General features: G+C 41.8%; 1 protein-coding gene across 1 annotated transcript in view; it reads left to right on the forward strand.

Annotated features, from left to right (window-relative positions):
* LOC128684105 (multifunctional procollagen lysine hydroxylase and glycosyltransferase LH3) overlaps positions 1 to 16,249 on the forward strand; it is an 86,889-nt gene that overhangs the window by 25,963 nt on the left and 44,677 nt on the right. Inside the window, exons 6-9 of the mRNA XM_070088333.1 lie at positions 3,533 to 3,678; positions 10,152 to 10,273; positions 14,570 to 14,692; positions 15,209 to 15,319. Of these exons, the coding sequence (XP_069944434.1) occupies positions 3,533 to 3,678; positions 10,152 to 10,273; positions 14,570 to 14,692; positions 15,209 to 15,319 (502 nt within the window). The remainder of the gene's footprint in view (positions 1 to 3,532; positions 3,679 to 10,151; positions 10,274 to 14,569; positions 14,693 to 15,208; positions 15,320 to 16,249) is intronic.

Below are 16,249 nucleotides of genomic sequence, written 5' to 3' on the forward strand. Positions count from 1 at the left end.
CTTCTTCGTAGCTCATGCTGGCAATTTGATTTAGCAAATTGGGACCTTTACTCGCAACTAACTGCTTTTAGTGAGGTTCCTTCTTCGTCCTCCATTGATGAGCTTTTACACCTCTTCTCGTCCTCAGTTTTAACCGCAGCTTCTCATTCTATACCCCAAACCTCGGGCAGGCATTCTCAGAAGTGCATACCTTGGTGGTCTCCTGCCTGTGCTCAGGCAGTACATTTGAAACGCGCTGCTTGGATCAGGTACTGGTACAATAGAACCACAGAGAGACTTCTTGATTTTAAGCAGAAGTGTGCGGTTGCTCACCATGTCATCCATGACGCTAAACACACTTGCTGGCGAGATTATTTTTCCACCATCACCTCTGCTTCCTCTATGAGTGCAGTCTGGAAAAAAAGTAGAGAAACTGAGTGGTAAATACTCTCCCGACCCAGCTCCTGTTCTGCTGGTTTCCGGTGTTGATATAGCAAACCCTCTTGACATTGCCATTGAAATTGGTAATCATCTGGTCCATATTTCTCAGGGGCTCCATCTATGCCCCTCGTTTCTTTCCTCAAAATCTGTCAGAGAGTTAGCACCCTTAGACTTTTCTTCTCTCAAAGAAGAATCTTATAATGTGCCTTTTACACTTCTGGAACTGGAGGCAACACTCTCAGCTTGCCTATCATCGGCAGCTGGGGTTGACGGCATTCATATTCAGAAGTTACAACATTTACATCAGTCAACCCTTGCAGTCCTCTTACAACTCTTTGATCTTATTTGATCACAAGGAGTTCTTCCCCAGCTGTGGAAATCTGCCATTGTTCTCTCTTTCCGCAAACCGGGTACTACAGGACATGATGCCTTCCACTATCGTCCCATTGCTCTTACCAGTGCAGTTTGCAAGGTGATGGAACGTCTGGTAAATCGACGTTTAATGTGGTTTAGAGACACACAACAGTCTCTCCACTAGTCAATGTGGCTTTCGTAAGGGCCGTTCTACCATTGACCCCTTACTACGCTTGGATACGTATGTTCGTAATGCATTTGCGAATAACCACTCAGTTATTGCCATATTTTTTGACCTTGAGAAGGCATATGATACAACTTGGAGGTATAATATTTTGGCCCAAGCCCACTCCTTAGGCTTCCGAGGCAATTTACCATCCTTCCTTAAGAACTTCTTAACTGACAGACATTTCTGTGTTCGGGTTAATAATATGCTCTCCCCAGACTTTGTCCAAACTGAAGGTGTCCCCCAAGGATGTGTTCTGAACACAACACTTTTTCTCCTTGCTATAAATGATTTGACCTCTCTTCTTCCATCCAATATTTGGTCATCACTCATGTTGATGACCTCGCTATAGCTTGTACAGGCGCTGACTGTTACCTCATTTCAGTTTCTCTCCAGCATGTGGTCAACCGTGTTTCCAATTGAGCCACCACGCATGGGTTTAAATTTTCTAGTACTAAAATTCACCAACTGGTGTCTGTTCTTTCTCACTCCCTTGCGCGAAAGCCCAACTGCCTACAGTAGCTTCCCGCTCTCTTTTTCTTGACCACTTCCGCTCTCATTCTCATGCCATTGCAGTGTACAAAGTTGGTTCTAATTCTTCTGACGGTGTCAGATTCGCAGCAGTGTTTCCGGACAGTGTCGTGCGAGGGCATTTACTATCCTCGGCTAGCATTTTTGCTGCTGAATTGTATGTCATTCTTGCAGCACTTATCCGTATTGCATCTATGCCTGTGTCACCATTTGTGGTTGTTTCAGATTCCCTTAATGCTTTACAGGCTATACGAATTTGATACACCTCACCCCCTAGTTCTCCGTATCCAACTTTGGTTACGCTGTATCTCTACCAAGCACAAAGATATTGTTTTTTGTTGGGTCCCTGGTCATGTTGACGTACAGGGCAATGAACAGGCAGACATTGCTGCACGGTCAGCAGTACATGACCTCCCAGTTTCATATAGAGGTGTTCCATTCACAGACTATTTTGCTGTAATTGCTACCCACCTTCGCGCCCGTTGGCAACAACGTTGGTCTGATCTGCTCTATAACAAACTTCATTCTATTAAACCGTGTATAGGTTACTCGCCATCTTGTCTTCAATGTCGAGGTTGGGAGACTACTTTCTCCCGTCTTCGCATCTGCCACACTCGTCTTACTCATGGGTATCTCGTGGAGAGGCACCCTGTTCCTCTCTGTGAGAATTGTCAGGTTCCAGTACCTGTTAGTCACATTCTGTTGGACTGCCCACTCTATCAACGAGTAAGCAGAATTTACCTCCAACGTTGTCTTCGTTCTGCTGCTCTTCTTTACCTTCCGTTCTTGTTGATGGACCCTCCTTTAATCTGGACTCTCTCACTGACTTTTTGATAGCAACTGATTTACTCCACAAACTCTACCTCAGTCTCTTGCTACCCTCTACCCCTGCACTATCCACTGCCCCGCTGTACTCCATAACCAATCAATCATCCTTCTCTCTCCTGCTACCCAATACCCTCACATCCTTCCTTGCCCTGTAGCGCTGTATAACCCTTATGGTTTAGCGCTTCTTTTTTATTATAATAATAATAATAATGTAGAACAAAAACAGTTGCAAATAATAACTAAAGGAGGTTTTAGTCAGTGCTGGAGGAGCAGCAAATGTTGATGTTCCAGTATGGACCAAAACGACGTCTAGTTTTTACTTGTTGTATGTGTGGGACAGTTGTATGTGTGGGACAGTTGTATGTGTGGGACAGTTGTATGTGTGGGACAGTAGTGTGGGACAATAGTATGTGTGGGTGTGAAGGTATAAAGGCCCTTTCAAACTCTCAGAGAGTATTTGAAGTGACTATTCCTCTTCATGAAAAGATAAAGTAATAAATTACAGGAAGAACAATAAACAATTTTGATATAAAAATTATAATTAAATAAAATTTAAAACAAACATAAAATGTTCCAAACTCAAGCAAATAACGAAAAATAAAAAATAAATTTTTGTGAAGCGAAATTAATCTATACAGCTGACAGATGGTAATCTAATGTGCCGATGGCTGTGGTAAGTAGCTCTCACGATTCACTGTGTGAATAATAAAGTTAAAACCTGGACAAGCAGTCACTCACATGACAGGCAGAAGACTTTTGAAAGAAATGGTGAAGACCAAGGTAAATTACGTTAAAGTACGTAAAACAAATCAGAACTGGTTAAATTAATTAAAAATCCAATACACAATATAAATAAATAAGAGTGAAACTCATTACTTACAGACATGATGAGAAGAGAAAGCCAAGTAATGTCAACTCGTCAGGAGGGTCCCATGTTAACTCCCACCGGGCGGAGAAGAGGTAGAGGTGATGATACACACTCCTTCCTGAACAAACATTCAACTAATTATACTACCATCACCATTCATGCTTCCACTCTTATCTAACGAACTTTTCCGTCACAGTGGGGCAATTGTTTAAGTGGAGCAGTTAATAATAGGGGACAGTGGTATATATGGGATAGTTGTCATAACTGCATCCAGGTTAAGTCAACATTCAATTTTCCTGACGCAGGTGAGAGAATTTACCTGAAGGACACGGAGACGGTGGTAGTGGGCGTGTGGGTGCGCCACGCCCACCCCTTCCTCAACGCCACACTCCACGCCCTCCTCGCTCACGGCATACACCCTCAGCACGTCCACTTCTACATCCACAACCAGGTTAGTTGTACACCCACGTGTACTCTCAGGTCACTACTACACCCACACCCAGGTCACTACTACACCCACACCCAGGTCACTACTACTCCCACACCAAGGTCACTACTACACCCACACCCAGGTCATTACTATACCAACACCAAGGTCACCACTGCACCCACACCCAGGTCACTACTACACCCACGCCCAGGTCACTACTACACACACACCAAGGTCACTACTACAACCACACCCAGGTCACTACTACACTCACACCAAGGTCACCACTACACCCAGGTCACTGCTACACCCACACCCAGGTCATTACACCCACACCCAGGTCAATACTACACCCACACCCAGGTCACTACTACACCCACACCCAGGTCACTACTACACCCACACCCAGGTCACTACTACACCCACACCCAGGTCACTACTACACCCACACCCAGGTCACTACTACACCCACACCAAAGTCACTACTACACCTAGGTCACTGCTACACCCACATCCAGATCATTACTACACCCACACCCAGGTCAATGCTACATCCACACCCAAGTCACTACACCACCCATACCAAGGTCACTACTACACCCACACCCAGGTCACTACTACACCCACACCAAGGTCACTACTACACCCAGGTCACTGCTACACCCACACCAGGTCATTACTACTCCCAAACCCAGGTCAATACTACACCCACACCCAGGTCACCACTACACCCTCACCCAGGTCACCCTTACACATGCACCCATGTCACCGCTACACACACCCGGGTCACCGTTACGCACACCCAGTTCTCCGCTACACACACACCCAGGTCACCACTACTCACACACCCAGGTCACCGCTACACACACACACACACACTCACACACACACACACACACACACACACACACACACACACACACACACACACACACACACACACACACACACACACACACACACACACTGCTCTGCTCTGCTCATAAAAGGCCGATGGAGATTTGAGGAAATGGAAGGCATAGATGAGATTGGAGGAAGGGACTACTTAGTAGGTACACTTTAGTCTGGGGAACATAAGGTGGTCATTGCAGTGATGTATAATCCACCACAGAACTGCAGGAGGCCAAGAGAGGAATATGAAGAGAGCAACAGAGCAATGGTGGGCACACTGGCTGAGTTGACAAGAAGAACTCACTCGAGCAGAGCAAAGTTACTGTTTATGGGCGATTTCAACCACAGGGAGATCGACTGGGAAAACCTGGAACCACAAGGGGTCCCAAAACATGGAGAGCCAAGATGATGGATGTGGTACTGGAAAACCTTAAGCATCAACATGTTAAGGACGCTACCGGAGAGAGAGGGAAGGATGAACCAGCAAGACTGGATCTTGTGTTCACCCTAAGTGGTTCAGACATTGAGGACATCACATATGAGAGGCCTCTTGGAGCTAGTGATCACATGGTTCTGTGTTTTGAATACATAGTAGAACTACAAGTAGAGAGGGTAACAGGAGCTGGATGGGAAAAGCCAGCTAAAAAGGGGGACTACACAAATATGAGTAACTTCCTGCAGGAGGTTAAGTGGGACAGAGAATTGGCAGGAAAGTCAGTAAATGAAATGATGGAATACGTAGCAACAAAATGCAGGGAGGCAGAGGAAAGGTTTGTTCCCAAGGGCAATAGAAATAGTGAAAAGACCAAAGCGAGTCCTTGGTTTACCCGAAGGTGTAGGAAGGCAAAAACTAAATGCAACAGAGAATTGAAAAGATACAGGAGGCAAAGGATCCAGGAAAATAGAGAGACTAATCGAAGAGCCAGAAACGAGTATGCACAGATAAGGAGGGAGGCCCAGCGACAGTACGAAAACGACATAGTATCAAAAGCCAAGTCTGACCCAAAACTGCTGCATAGCCACATTAGGAGGAAGACAATAGTCAAAGACCAGGTGATCAGGCTGAGGAAAGAAGGTGGGGAACTCACCAGAAGCGATCAAGAGGTATGTGAGGAGCTCAACAAGATATTTAAGGAAGTATCTACAGTGGAGACAGGAAGCCCTCTGGGTGGACAGAACAGAGGAAGGAATATACCAACAAGTGTTAGATGACATGCACACGTCTGAGGAGGAGGTGAAGAAGCTCCTAAGGGACGTTGATACCTCAAAGACAATGGGACAGACATCTCCCCGTGGGTCCTTAGAGAAGGAGCAGAAATGCTGTGTGTGCCACTAACCACAATCTTCAATACATCCCTTGAAACTGGGCAACTACCTGAGGTATGGAAGACGACAATTGTATTACCCATATTAAAAAAAGGAGACAGAAAAGAGGCACTGAACTATAGACCAGTGTCACTGACGTGCATAGCATGCAAAGTAATGGAGAAGATTATCAGGAGGAAAGCGGTGGAGCACCTGGAACGGAACAAGAATATAAACGCCAACCAGCACGGATTCAAGGAAGGCAAATCCTGTGTCACAAACCTTCTGAAGTTTTATGATAAAGTAATCCTGACGCCAAATGACTTCGAACAGGCGATAAATGACATGCCCATGCACTCTGCCCCAGGGCCAGACTCATGGAACTCCGTGTTCATCAAGAACTGCCTTTACCATCCTATGGAGAGGGAGCATGGACACGGGGGTCGTCCCACAGTTACTAAAAACAACAGACATAGCCCCACTCCACAAAGGGGGCAGTAAACCAACAGCAAAGAACTACAGACCGATAGCACTAACATCCCATATCATAAAAATCTTTGAAAGAGTCCTAAGAAGCAAGATCACCACCCATCTAGAAACCCATCAGTTACACAACCCAGGGCAACATGGGTTTAGAACAGGTCGCTCCTGTCTGTCTCAACTATTGGATCACTACGACAAGGTCCTAGATGCACTAGAAGACAAAAACAATGCAGATGTAATATATACAGACTTTGCAAAAGCCTTCGACAAGTGTGACCATGGCGTAATAGCGCACAAAATGCGTGCTAAAGGAATAACAGGAAAAGTCGGTCGATGGATCTATAATTTCCTCACTAACAGAACACAGAGAGTAGTAGTCAACAGAGTAAAGTCCGAGGCAGGCACGGTGAAAAGCTCTGTTCCACCAGGCACAGTACTCGCTCCCATCTTGTTCCTCATCCTCATATCCGACATAGACAAGGATGTCAGCCACAGCACCGTGTCTTCCTTTGCAGATGACACCCGAATCTGCATGACAGTGTCTTCCATTGCAGACACTGCAAGGCTCCAGGCGGACATCAACCAAATCTTTCAGTGGGCTGCAGAAAACAATATGAAATTCAACGATGAGAAATTTCAATTACTCAGATATGGTAAACACGAGGAAATTAAATCTTCATCAGAGTACAAAACAAATTCTGGCCACAAAATAGAGCAAAACACCAACGTCAAAGACCTGGGAGTGATCATGTCGGAGGATCTCACCTTCAAGGACCATAACATTGTATCGATCGCATCTGCTAGAAAAATGACAGGATGGATAATGAGAACCTTCAAAACGAGGGATGCCAAGCCCATGATGACACTCTTCAGGTCACTTGTTCTATCTAGGCTGGAATATTGCTGCACACTAACAGCACCTTTCAAGGCAGGTGAAATTGCTGACCTAGAAAATGTACAGAGAACCTTCACGGCGCGCATAACGGAGATAAAACACCTCAATTACTGGGAGCGCTTGAGGTTCCTGAACCTGTATTCCCTGGAACGCAGGCGGGAGAGATACATGATTATATACACCTGGAAAATCCTAGAGGGACTAGTACCAAACTTGCACACGAAAATCACTCACTACGAAAGCAAAAGACTTGGCAGACGATGCAACATCCCCCCAATGAAAAGCAGGGGTGTCACTAGCACGTTAAGAGACCATACAATAAGTGTCAGGGGCCCGAGACTGTTCAACTGCCTCCCAGCATACATAAGGGGGATTACCAACAGACCCCTGGCAGTCTTCAAGCTGGCACTGGACAAGCACCTAAAGTCGGTTCCTGATCAGCCGGGCTGTGGCTCGTACGTTGGTTTGCGTGCAGCCAGCAGTAACAGCCTGGTTGATCAGGCTCTGATCCACCAGGAGGCCTGGTCACAGACCGGGCCGCGGGGGCGTTGACCCCCGGAACTCTCTCCAGGTAAACTCCAGGTAAACAGAAGTAAGACACGAGAGGGAGGGGTGGGTTGCTTGCATCTTCTTGGACTGCAAGAAGGCCTTCAACACAGTTCCTCACAGGAGATTGGTGCAGAAGCTAGTGGATCAGGCATGTATAACAGGAAGGGCGCTGCAATGAATCAGAGAATACCTGACAGGGAGGCAACAACGAGTCATGGTATGTGATGAGGTATCACAATGGGCACCTGTGACGAGCGGGGTCCCACACGGGTCAGTCCTAGGACCAGTGCTATTTCTGGTACATGTAAATGACATGATGGAAGGGTTAGACTGAGAAGTGTCCCTGTTCGCAAATGATGTGAACTTAATGAGGAGAATTAAATCAGATGAGGATCAGGTAGGACTTCAAAGAGACCTGGACAGGCTGGACACCAGGTCCAGCAACTGGCTTCTCGAATTTAACCCCGCCGAATGCAAAGTCATGAAGATCGGGGAAGAGCAAAAAAGACCGCATACGGAGTATAGGCTAGGTGGCCGAAGACTGCAAACCTCGCTCAAGGAGAAAGATCTTGGGGTGAGTATAACACTGAGCACGTCTCCGGAAACACACATCAACCAGATAACTGCTGCAACATATGGGCGCCTGGCAAATTTGAGAATAATGTTCCGATACCTAAGTAAGGAATCGTTCAAGACACTGTACACCGTGTACGTCAGGCCCATATTGGAGTATGCAGCACCTGTTTGGAACCCACACTTGATCAAGCATGTCAAGAAATTAGAGAAAGTGCAAAGGTTTGCAACAAGGTTAGTTCCAGAGCTAAGGGGAATGTCCTACGATGAAAGATTAAGGGAAATCGGCCTGACGACACTGGAGAACAGGAGGGTTAGGTGAGACATGATAACACACAAAATACTGCGTGGAATAGACAAGGTGGACAGAGACAGGATGTTCTAGAGAGGGGACACAGAAACAAGGGGTCACAATTGGAAGTTGAAGACCCAGATGAGTCAAAGGGATGATAGGAAGTATTTCTTCAGCCATAGGAAGTGGAATAGCCTAGCAAGTGAGGTAGCGGAGGCAGTAACCATACATAGCTTTAAGATGAGGTATGATAAAGCTCATGGAGCAGGGAGAGAGAGCACCTAGTAGCACTCAGTGAAGAGGCGGGGCCAGGAGCTGAGTCTCGACCCCTGCAACCACAATTAGGTGAGTACAATTAAGTGAGTACTCACACACACAAACACACACACACACACACACACACACACACACACACACACACACACACACACACACACACACACACACACACACACACACACACACACAGGATGTTCCAGAGATTGGACACAGTAACAAGGGGACACAGTTGGAAGTTGAAGACACAGATGAATCACAGGGATGTTAGGAAGTATTTCTTCAGCCACAGAGTAGTCAGTAAGTGGAATAGTTTGGGAAGCGATATAGTGGAGGCAGGATCCATACATAGCTTTAAGCAGAGGTATGATAAAGCTCACGGTTCAGGGAGAGTGACCTAGTAGCGATCAGTGAAGAGGCGAGGCCAGGAGCTCGGACTCGACCCCCGCAACCTCAACTAGGTGAGTACAACTAGGTGAGTACACACACACACACACACACACAAACACACACACACACACTCAGGTCACCGTTACATGCACACACCCAGATCACCGCTACACACACACCTAGGTCACCACTTCACACATCCAGGTCACCGCTACACACACACCCAGATCACCGCTACACACACCCAGGTCACCGCTACACGCACACACACACAGGTCACCGCTACACACACACACACACACACACTCACACTCAGGTCACTGCTACACACACACACCCAGATCACTGCTACACACACACACCCAGATCACTGCTACACACACACACACACACACACACATACACACACACCCAGGTCACTGCTTCACACGCCCAGGTCACCACTACATACACCCAGGTCATCGGTTCCTCCACCACTCCTTACACTGAGTGACCCACACTGGCTATGGACCTAAGCTTCCACCTCCGTTGTTCAGTCAGTCTCAGAAATTGTGAAGATACGACTCTTCGTCTGCTATTTGCCTCCTGGCCTATGACAAGTCAGAGAATATACTCTGAGGAACACTTCTCTGGGAGTATGCATACCACCTGGGTCAGTAAGGCTGCGTGTGTTCCTGCCCACCACGAAATACGGAAATCTCTTAATGTATATTCAATGAATTATTATTATTATACATACCTCTCTTTGTATATAACCTTTTATGACAAATGTGAGAGAGAGATACAAAACAAGAATGGTTCACTATGAGGTGAGATTGTAATGGTGTTCCTGTGGCACAGGTGGAGGAGTACGGAGAGATAGTTGAAGGTTTCATGGCTGGTCTGCGCCCTAAGGTGAAGCAAGTGACGCTCTTTCAACCCCGAGACGTCACACGCGAGGGGCAGGTCCGAAACTTGCTTCTGTAAGTACCTATTGCTATAACGAAAATTATTTTTTTTTTAATATTGTTGTTGGCTTCTGGCTTTTGTTAGGTATTCCTTGAAAGTTAATACCTATATTGATTGCATGAGTTTTCTTTCTCCAAGTTTCCGTGTGATAACGAGAATGCCTTGTACGATCGGCTACAAACTTTCAACGCTGATGTTACTTAAAAGCAATTTCGAAGAGCTACTAGGCTGGATAGGTGTAATTTTGTCAGTTTTGGTAATGAAACTGTCCTCCATGTGATAACTTGAAAATGGCTCTTTTGATCGACTCCAAACTTTCAAGATAATAAAATTATCAATTTATGACTGACGAGAATTTTTAAGTAATTTTGTTTAGATTTTCTGACATTGTTTCATAAACACCGTGAAATATACAGTTCAAATATACAGTTTTAATGCCGGTTGTATAGAGAAGAAACTTTAATTAAAACGAATTACTTAAAATAAAAAAAATCTATGTTTTTAAATTTTGTTTTGTCTAGTTATTTCATGTCTGATTTATCGAAAATTTTATATACAAATTTTATATATAAAACTCTACCGAAATACCATATTGCATGTTGGAGTTTTCTTGTGATATGTTTCTTGTGAATATTTCCTTTGACTGGTGTCAAACTTTCACCTGTAGTGTATCTTATATAAAAGATAGGTTGGGTTATTAATCCATTATATTGGTGTGTTTTTTGTAAGAAAAATTGCAGCCTTGACACCCAAGGCTGCAGCTTATAAGTCTCATGTGGGATAGACTGACTGATGTTATATTAGAAGAACATAACATCAGTATTCAGTAAAGACGTCTTAAGATTCAAATGCAATATTCAACCACACACGAGCTTGCAACAATCCTGCTGACTGGTTGGAAGCCAAAGTCATAGTTCCATATAAAAGAAATATTCTAAAAAGAAATATTCCAGAGTCGGTAATTATTAAACATGATAAATATTCGTTATATAATGGTAGTAGTGGGTTATTCAAGGTCGGATTCATTTATGAATGCTCTGGATTTTCTTGAGTGCCAGGGTTTCACTCCAAGGAAGTAAGGCCTGTTTTTTCCTGCTATGCTGGGTTCGACCAGCGTCTGCCCAAGAGTGTGGTGGGATACATAAACTATAGCTGTCTTTCCTTAGATGTCCCCTTTAGGTTTAAGTGAGTCTGCTTTAGACCCGTTTTCCTCTTTCCTTAATTGTGTGGAAACATCCTAAGACAAATGCCAGACACATCTACATTAAGAATGTAAAGTATTTTATAATGTCCCGAAGTCTGATCATTTTCATAATTGTCATGTTACCAGTGTTAATATTTCTATGTAGCTACTCCATTACCTTTGCTGGTGGGCTATTTTTTATTCCTCTAACACTCAATCTTTCTGGCACTAGGCACTCGTGTGCTTGGGCCACTTAACGTTTCCTGTCTCCCATTCTCGTTCTTAACAAAAGCATCCCTCTAAACGAATCTGCTGAGATCTCTTAATCATTTCTCCAATATTACAAGCTCCTGATGATGTGTTGATTGCAACACACCGTATATATGTCGTACATATATATATATATATATATATATATATATATATATATATATATATATATATATATATATATATATATATATATATATGTATATATATAAATATATATATATAAATATATATATAAATATATATATATATATATATATATATATATATATATATATATATATATATATATATATATATATATATATATATATATATATATATACATATATATATATATATATATATATATATATATATATATAATATATATATATATATATGTATATATATATATATATATGCAATAAGATCACAGTAAACAGGTGATTTCAAAATATGCAAAACAACCACTCTGAAAGAATAGAGAAATTCCAAGCGCTTTCGTGACTACTCACATTATCAAGGAACTATAAAAGTGTTAAAAACAACATAGACTTGGTTGATAAATTAAGCTCCTTGACTGACTTAAATGATTTTAACATGGTTAGTTTTGATGTTACTTCCTTGTTTACGAAAGTTCCTGTTGATGATTTATTAAGTTTCTTATCTGAAGAACTCGTTAACTATGATTTACCATTGCCAGTTACTACTATCATTAAACTTATTAAACTTTGCATTGTTGATGCAAAATTTGTATTTAATGATAAGTTTTACACTCAGAAGTTTGGTATGGCAATGGGAAATCCTCTTTCACCTGTTCTTAGTAACCTATACATGGATTTTTTTGAAACAAGGTTGCTTAACACAATCCTCCCTAATAGAGCTAAATGGTTCAGATATGTTGATGATATTTTGTGTCTTATGCCCAAAAATGTAGATATACACCATTTTCTTGGAAAATTAAATAGCTTAGCCCATTCTATAAACTTTACTGTTGAGTTTGAAGAAAATAACTCATTGCCTTTTCTAGATGTTTTAATTATTAAGGGTAATAATGAATTCAAATTTAAAATTTACAGAAAACCTACAAATAACTGTTCATATGTCCACTATTATTCCTCGCATCAAGATAGAGTCAAACTGTCTGTTTTCTCATCAATGTTTTTGAGAGCTTTACGAATTTGTAGTCCTGAGTTCATAGATGAGGAAATATCCAAAATTTATGAAATAGGTAATGATTTAAAATACCCAAGAAATGTAATTGATAAATCTTTTAAAGTTGCTAGGAACACTTTTTATAATCCAAAAAAGGGCAACCAGCCTTATTCAACTAAAAATATGTTGGTTCTCCCTTACCATGAAAACTTGGTTGATATGCCTTCTCTTCTTAAGACTTTTAATATTAAAGTTGTATTCAAAAATCTTGATACAGTAAAAAAAACTTTTGATTAAGAATTCCCCCCAAAATGCTGATGGATCTGTCTATAAGATTCCTTGTAAAATTTGCGATAAAGTTTATTACGGTCAAACTGGTAAAAATCTCGAACTAAGATTAAAACAACATAAATATAGCATTAGAACTGGACAAGATTCCAATGCTCTATTTATTCATGTAAGAGATTTTAACCATCCAATTGATTTTCAAAAAGTTGAGAAAGTAGTATCAAGCAAGTCCATGGTCGACAGGAATATAATTGAATCTTGTTTCATAAAAAGCAGTTTTGACAATAATATGAATATTTCCTTTGGTTTATATAAATTAGATCCATTTATAATTAATAGAATTTGGGAAGAATTTAATAATACACTGGACAAATAAATAGCTTGGGGGTGAGTTTTGCAAAGGACCTATCCAAGTTGGCTCGCCGCGCGTCACGTGTTTAACCGTTGTGGGATGTGATAGTGAGGTGCTGGCCAGACCCCTTATATAGCTTCCTTGGATGCTTCACTTTCATAGTTCCTTGATAATGTGAGTAGTCACGAAAGCGCTTGGAATTTCTCTATTCTTTCAGAGTGGTTTTTTTGCATATATATATATATATATATATATATATATATATATATATATATATATATATATATATATATATATATATATATATATATATATGCAATAAGATCACAGTAAACAGGTGATTTCAGAATATACAAAACAACCACTGTGAAAGAATAGAGAAATTTGGAATTTCTCTATTCTTTCACAGTGGTTGTTTTGCATATATATATATATATATATATATATATATATATATATATATATATATATATATATATATATATATATATATATATATATATATATATATGTAATGTATATGTCGTGCGAATAGGTAAAACTTGCGATTTTGGCTTAAATGGCAACGCTTTTCTTGCCGAATAAGGCAAGTGAAAATTTGTGTATGCAGTAATTTAGCAAAAATCATTCTGAACCTAACGAAAAAAAAATATATTTCATTGTGTTTGTTTATTATCAAATTATTGTAAACTTATCTAAAATATATTTAGTTGGATTAGGCTAAATTAAATTGCGCTTGTTATGATAAGGTTAGGTAAGTTTTCTAAGGTTCTTTTGGTACAACATTATTAATTTTTACACTAACATAAATTAAAAAAACATATCTTTTAAAGTATAAGAGAAAATTTTTGAAAGGACTTAACTTTAAATGAGTTTTTGTTAAATGACCAGTTTTACCTATTCGGCACGACATGTATACACATAATTTTGAAATGTTAGGATTTAGGGGTTACAGAAGAGGGAATACCTCCTTCTCGGACGGGTATCCTGAAATGCATCCCTTCATTTTTAGTTAATACTTCAACTGGATTCTTTATTTTGTATTAGCACAGCAATAATAAAACTATAATAAACCAACAGAGAGGAGTGTTTAAGACTCGGGTGTAAGTGGTACCTTCACGTGGACTCAACTGCCTATCTTAACCCAAATATACCGGCTGTGTTGCTCAGCCTTGAACACCCGGTGCTAGCACCCGCTCTCAGGTCAGCCTCTCCCACTTCTAACAATGTTTTTGTTTTTAAACTTTATTAAATAATAAGCAACATACATAAAGAGATCAGGGAGTAGTTAGTGACAGCTATGAGCCAAGTATTCATTTGATCACTTGGCTTGATTTCAATAAGATATTTATGCATGTTGTGAGAACTTGCTCTGAATGCTGCTCATGGTTTAAGGGAGTCCATTATTGAATCAAGGGAGTCCACTAATGAATTTAGGATGTGCATTAATGAATTAAGGGTGTCCATGAAGATGGACCAGTGGGTGAGTTTGAGAGTATTGGTCATGTATATAACAGTAATGACACAGGTCTGAGGAATATATACAGCCCTACTGACCATCGTATAATCGATTTTGATTAATTATATAATTAATAATTTGCCCTGAAGAGGATTCTCGTATTCTGAAAAATTTAAGGCTGAGTTTAGTGGTAAAGATGACAAATAAAGCGAAGCTACTAATAATTTTGTTCACAAATGACAATCATTTGATTTCCTCAGAGCAAAGAATGGGGAGGAAGCGACGTTTTGGCGAGAACTGGAGAGTGAGAGCAGTCGTCCCGGCTACTCTTGGGACCACACCCACCTGATGAACGACCAGCTTGATGCAAGGTCTGTCTCATACTGACTCTTAACACACACACATGCACACAGTACTATGGTAGAAGGGAGCAGAGAGAGATTGTTTGGGAAGAGATGTCAGAATGGAAAAGAGTATTAAGCGGGGTTTCGCAAGGGTAGGTATTAGTACCAGTAATATGACAATACCAGATGGGACTGAGTCAAATGTTTCCCTATTTGTTGATGACGTAAAACTAACAAGAACATAAATAGACAAAACCAGGGAAGGTGCTTTACCAATCTACCCACAATGGACAATACTGTAGACAGCCTGTACTGTCTGCACAGACAGCCCATGCTGTCTGCCAGCTTAGTTCATATTTCGCAACACTAAAGGTGCTGCCCTCTGTAGCCAGGCCTCTCGGTGGGCACGCCAGCCTGCCTGCCCTTGCCACTGCCTCATTCACACAGCGGCCTAGCAGGAAGACACAAGGCCTACTTCTAGCTCTCTCTCTTGGACATGGCCCTCCCGGGTCATGGGCACAACACACAAGCCTGTGTACCCACCACGACTTTACAAATAAAGTAAGAAGCCTCCGAAGATGTATCATTAACCACCCGCTTTCAGCTCCACCAAATAATTAGCTATAAATGGTGGGAAGTGGTGGTCGCAGCAGTTGTTTGCCTGGAGAGAAGAAGGAAGGAATGAAGTCATCTTCACTTCATCACTCCATGCAAGACGCATCCGTCTCTCAACGAGTTATCCTGATGTCGTGTCTGCACGTTTCAGCATCCAGACACAGGTACAAGCAGGATCCAGCCAAAATTTGCCGAATTTCTTCGAGAATTGTAAGTGGCGTCCCACTGACCCCACGCTACAGCGTCCCACGCTGTTTCTCAAGTCACGTGTTCAGCGTCACTTGCATGTTGCTGTTGTTGTTCAGCTCAGCACAGCTGTTTCAGCAAGCCAGAGGTGAGTTT

Source organism: Cherax quadricarinatus, chromosome 2, assembly GCF_038502225.1.
Source record: "Cherax quadricarinatus isolate ZL_2023a chromosome 2, ASM3850222v1, whole genome shotgun sequence".
Classification (NCBI taxonomy): Eukaryota; Metazoa; Arthropoda; class Malacostraca; order Decapoda; family Parastacidae; genus Cherax; species Cherax quadricarinatus.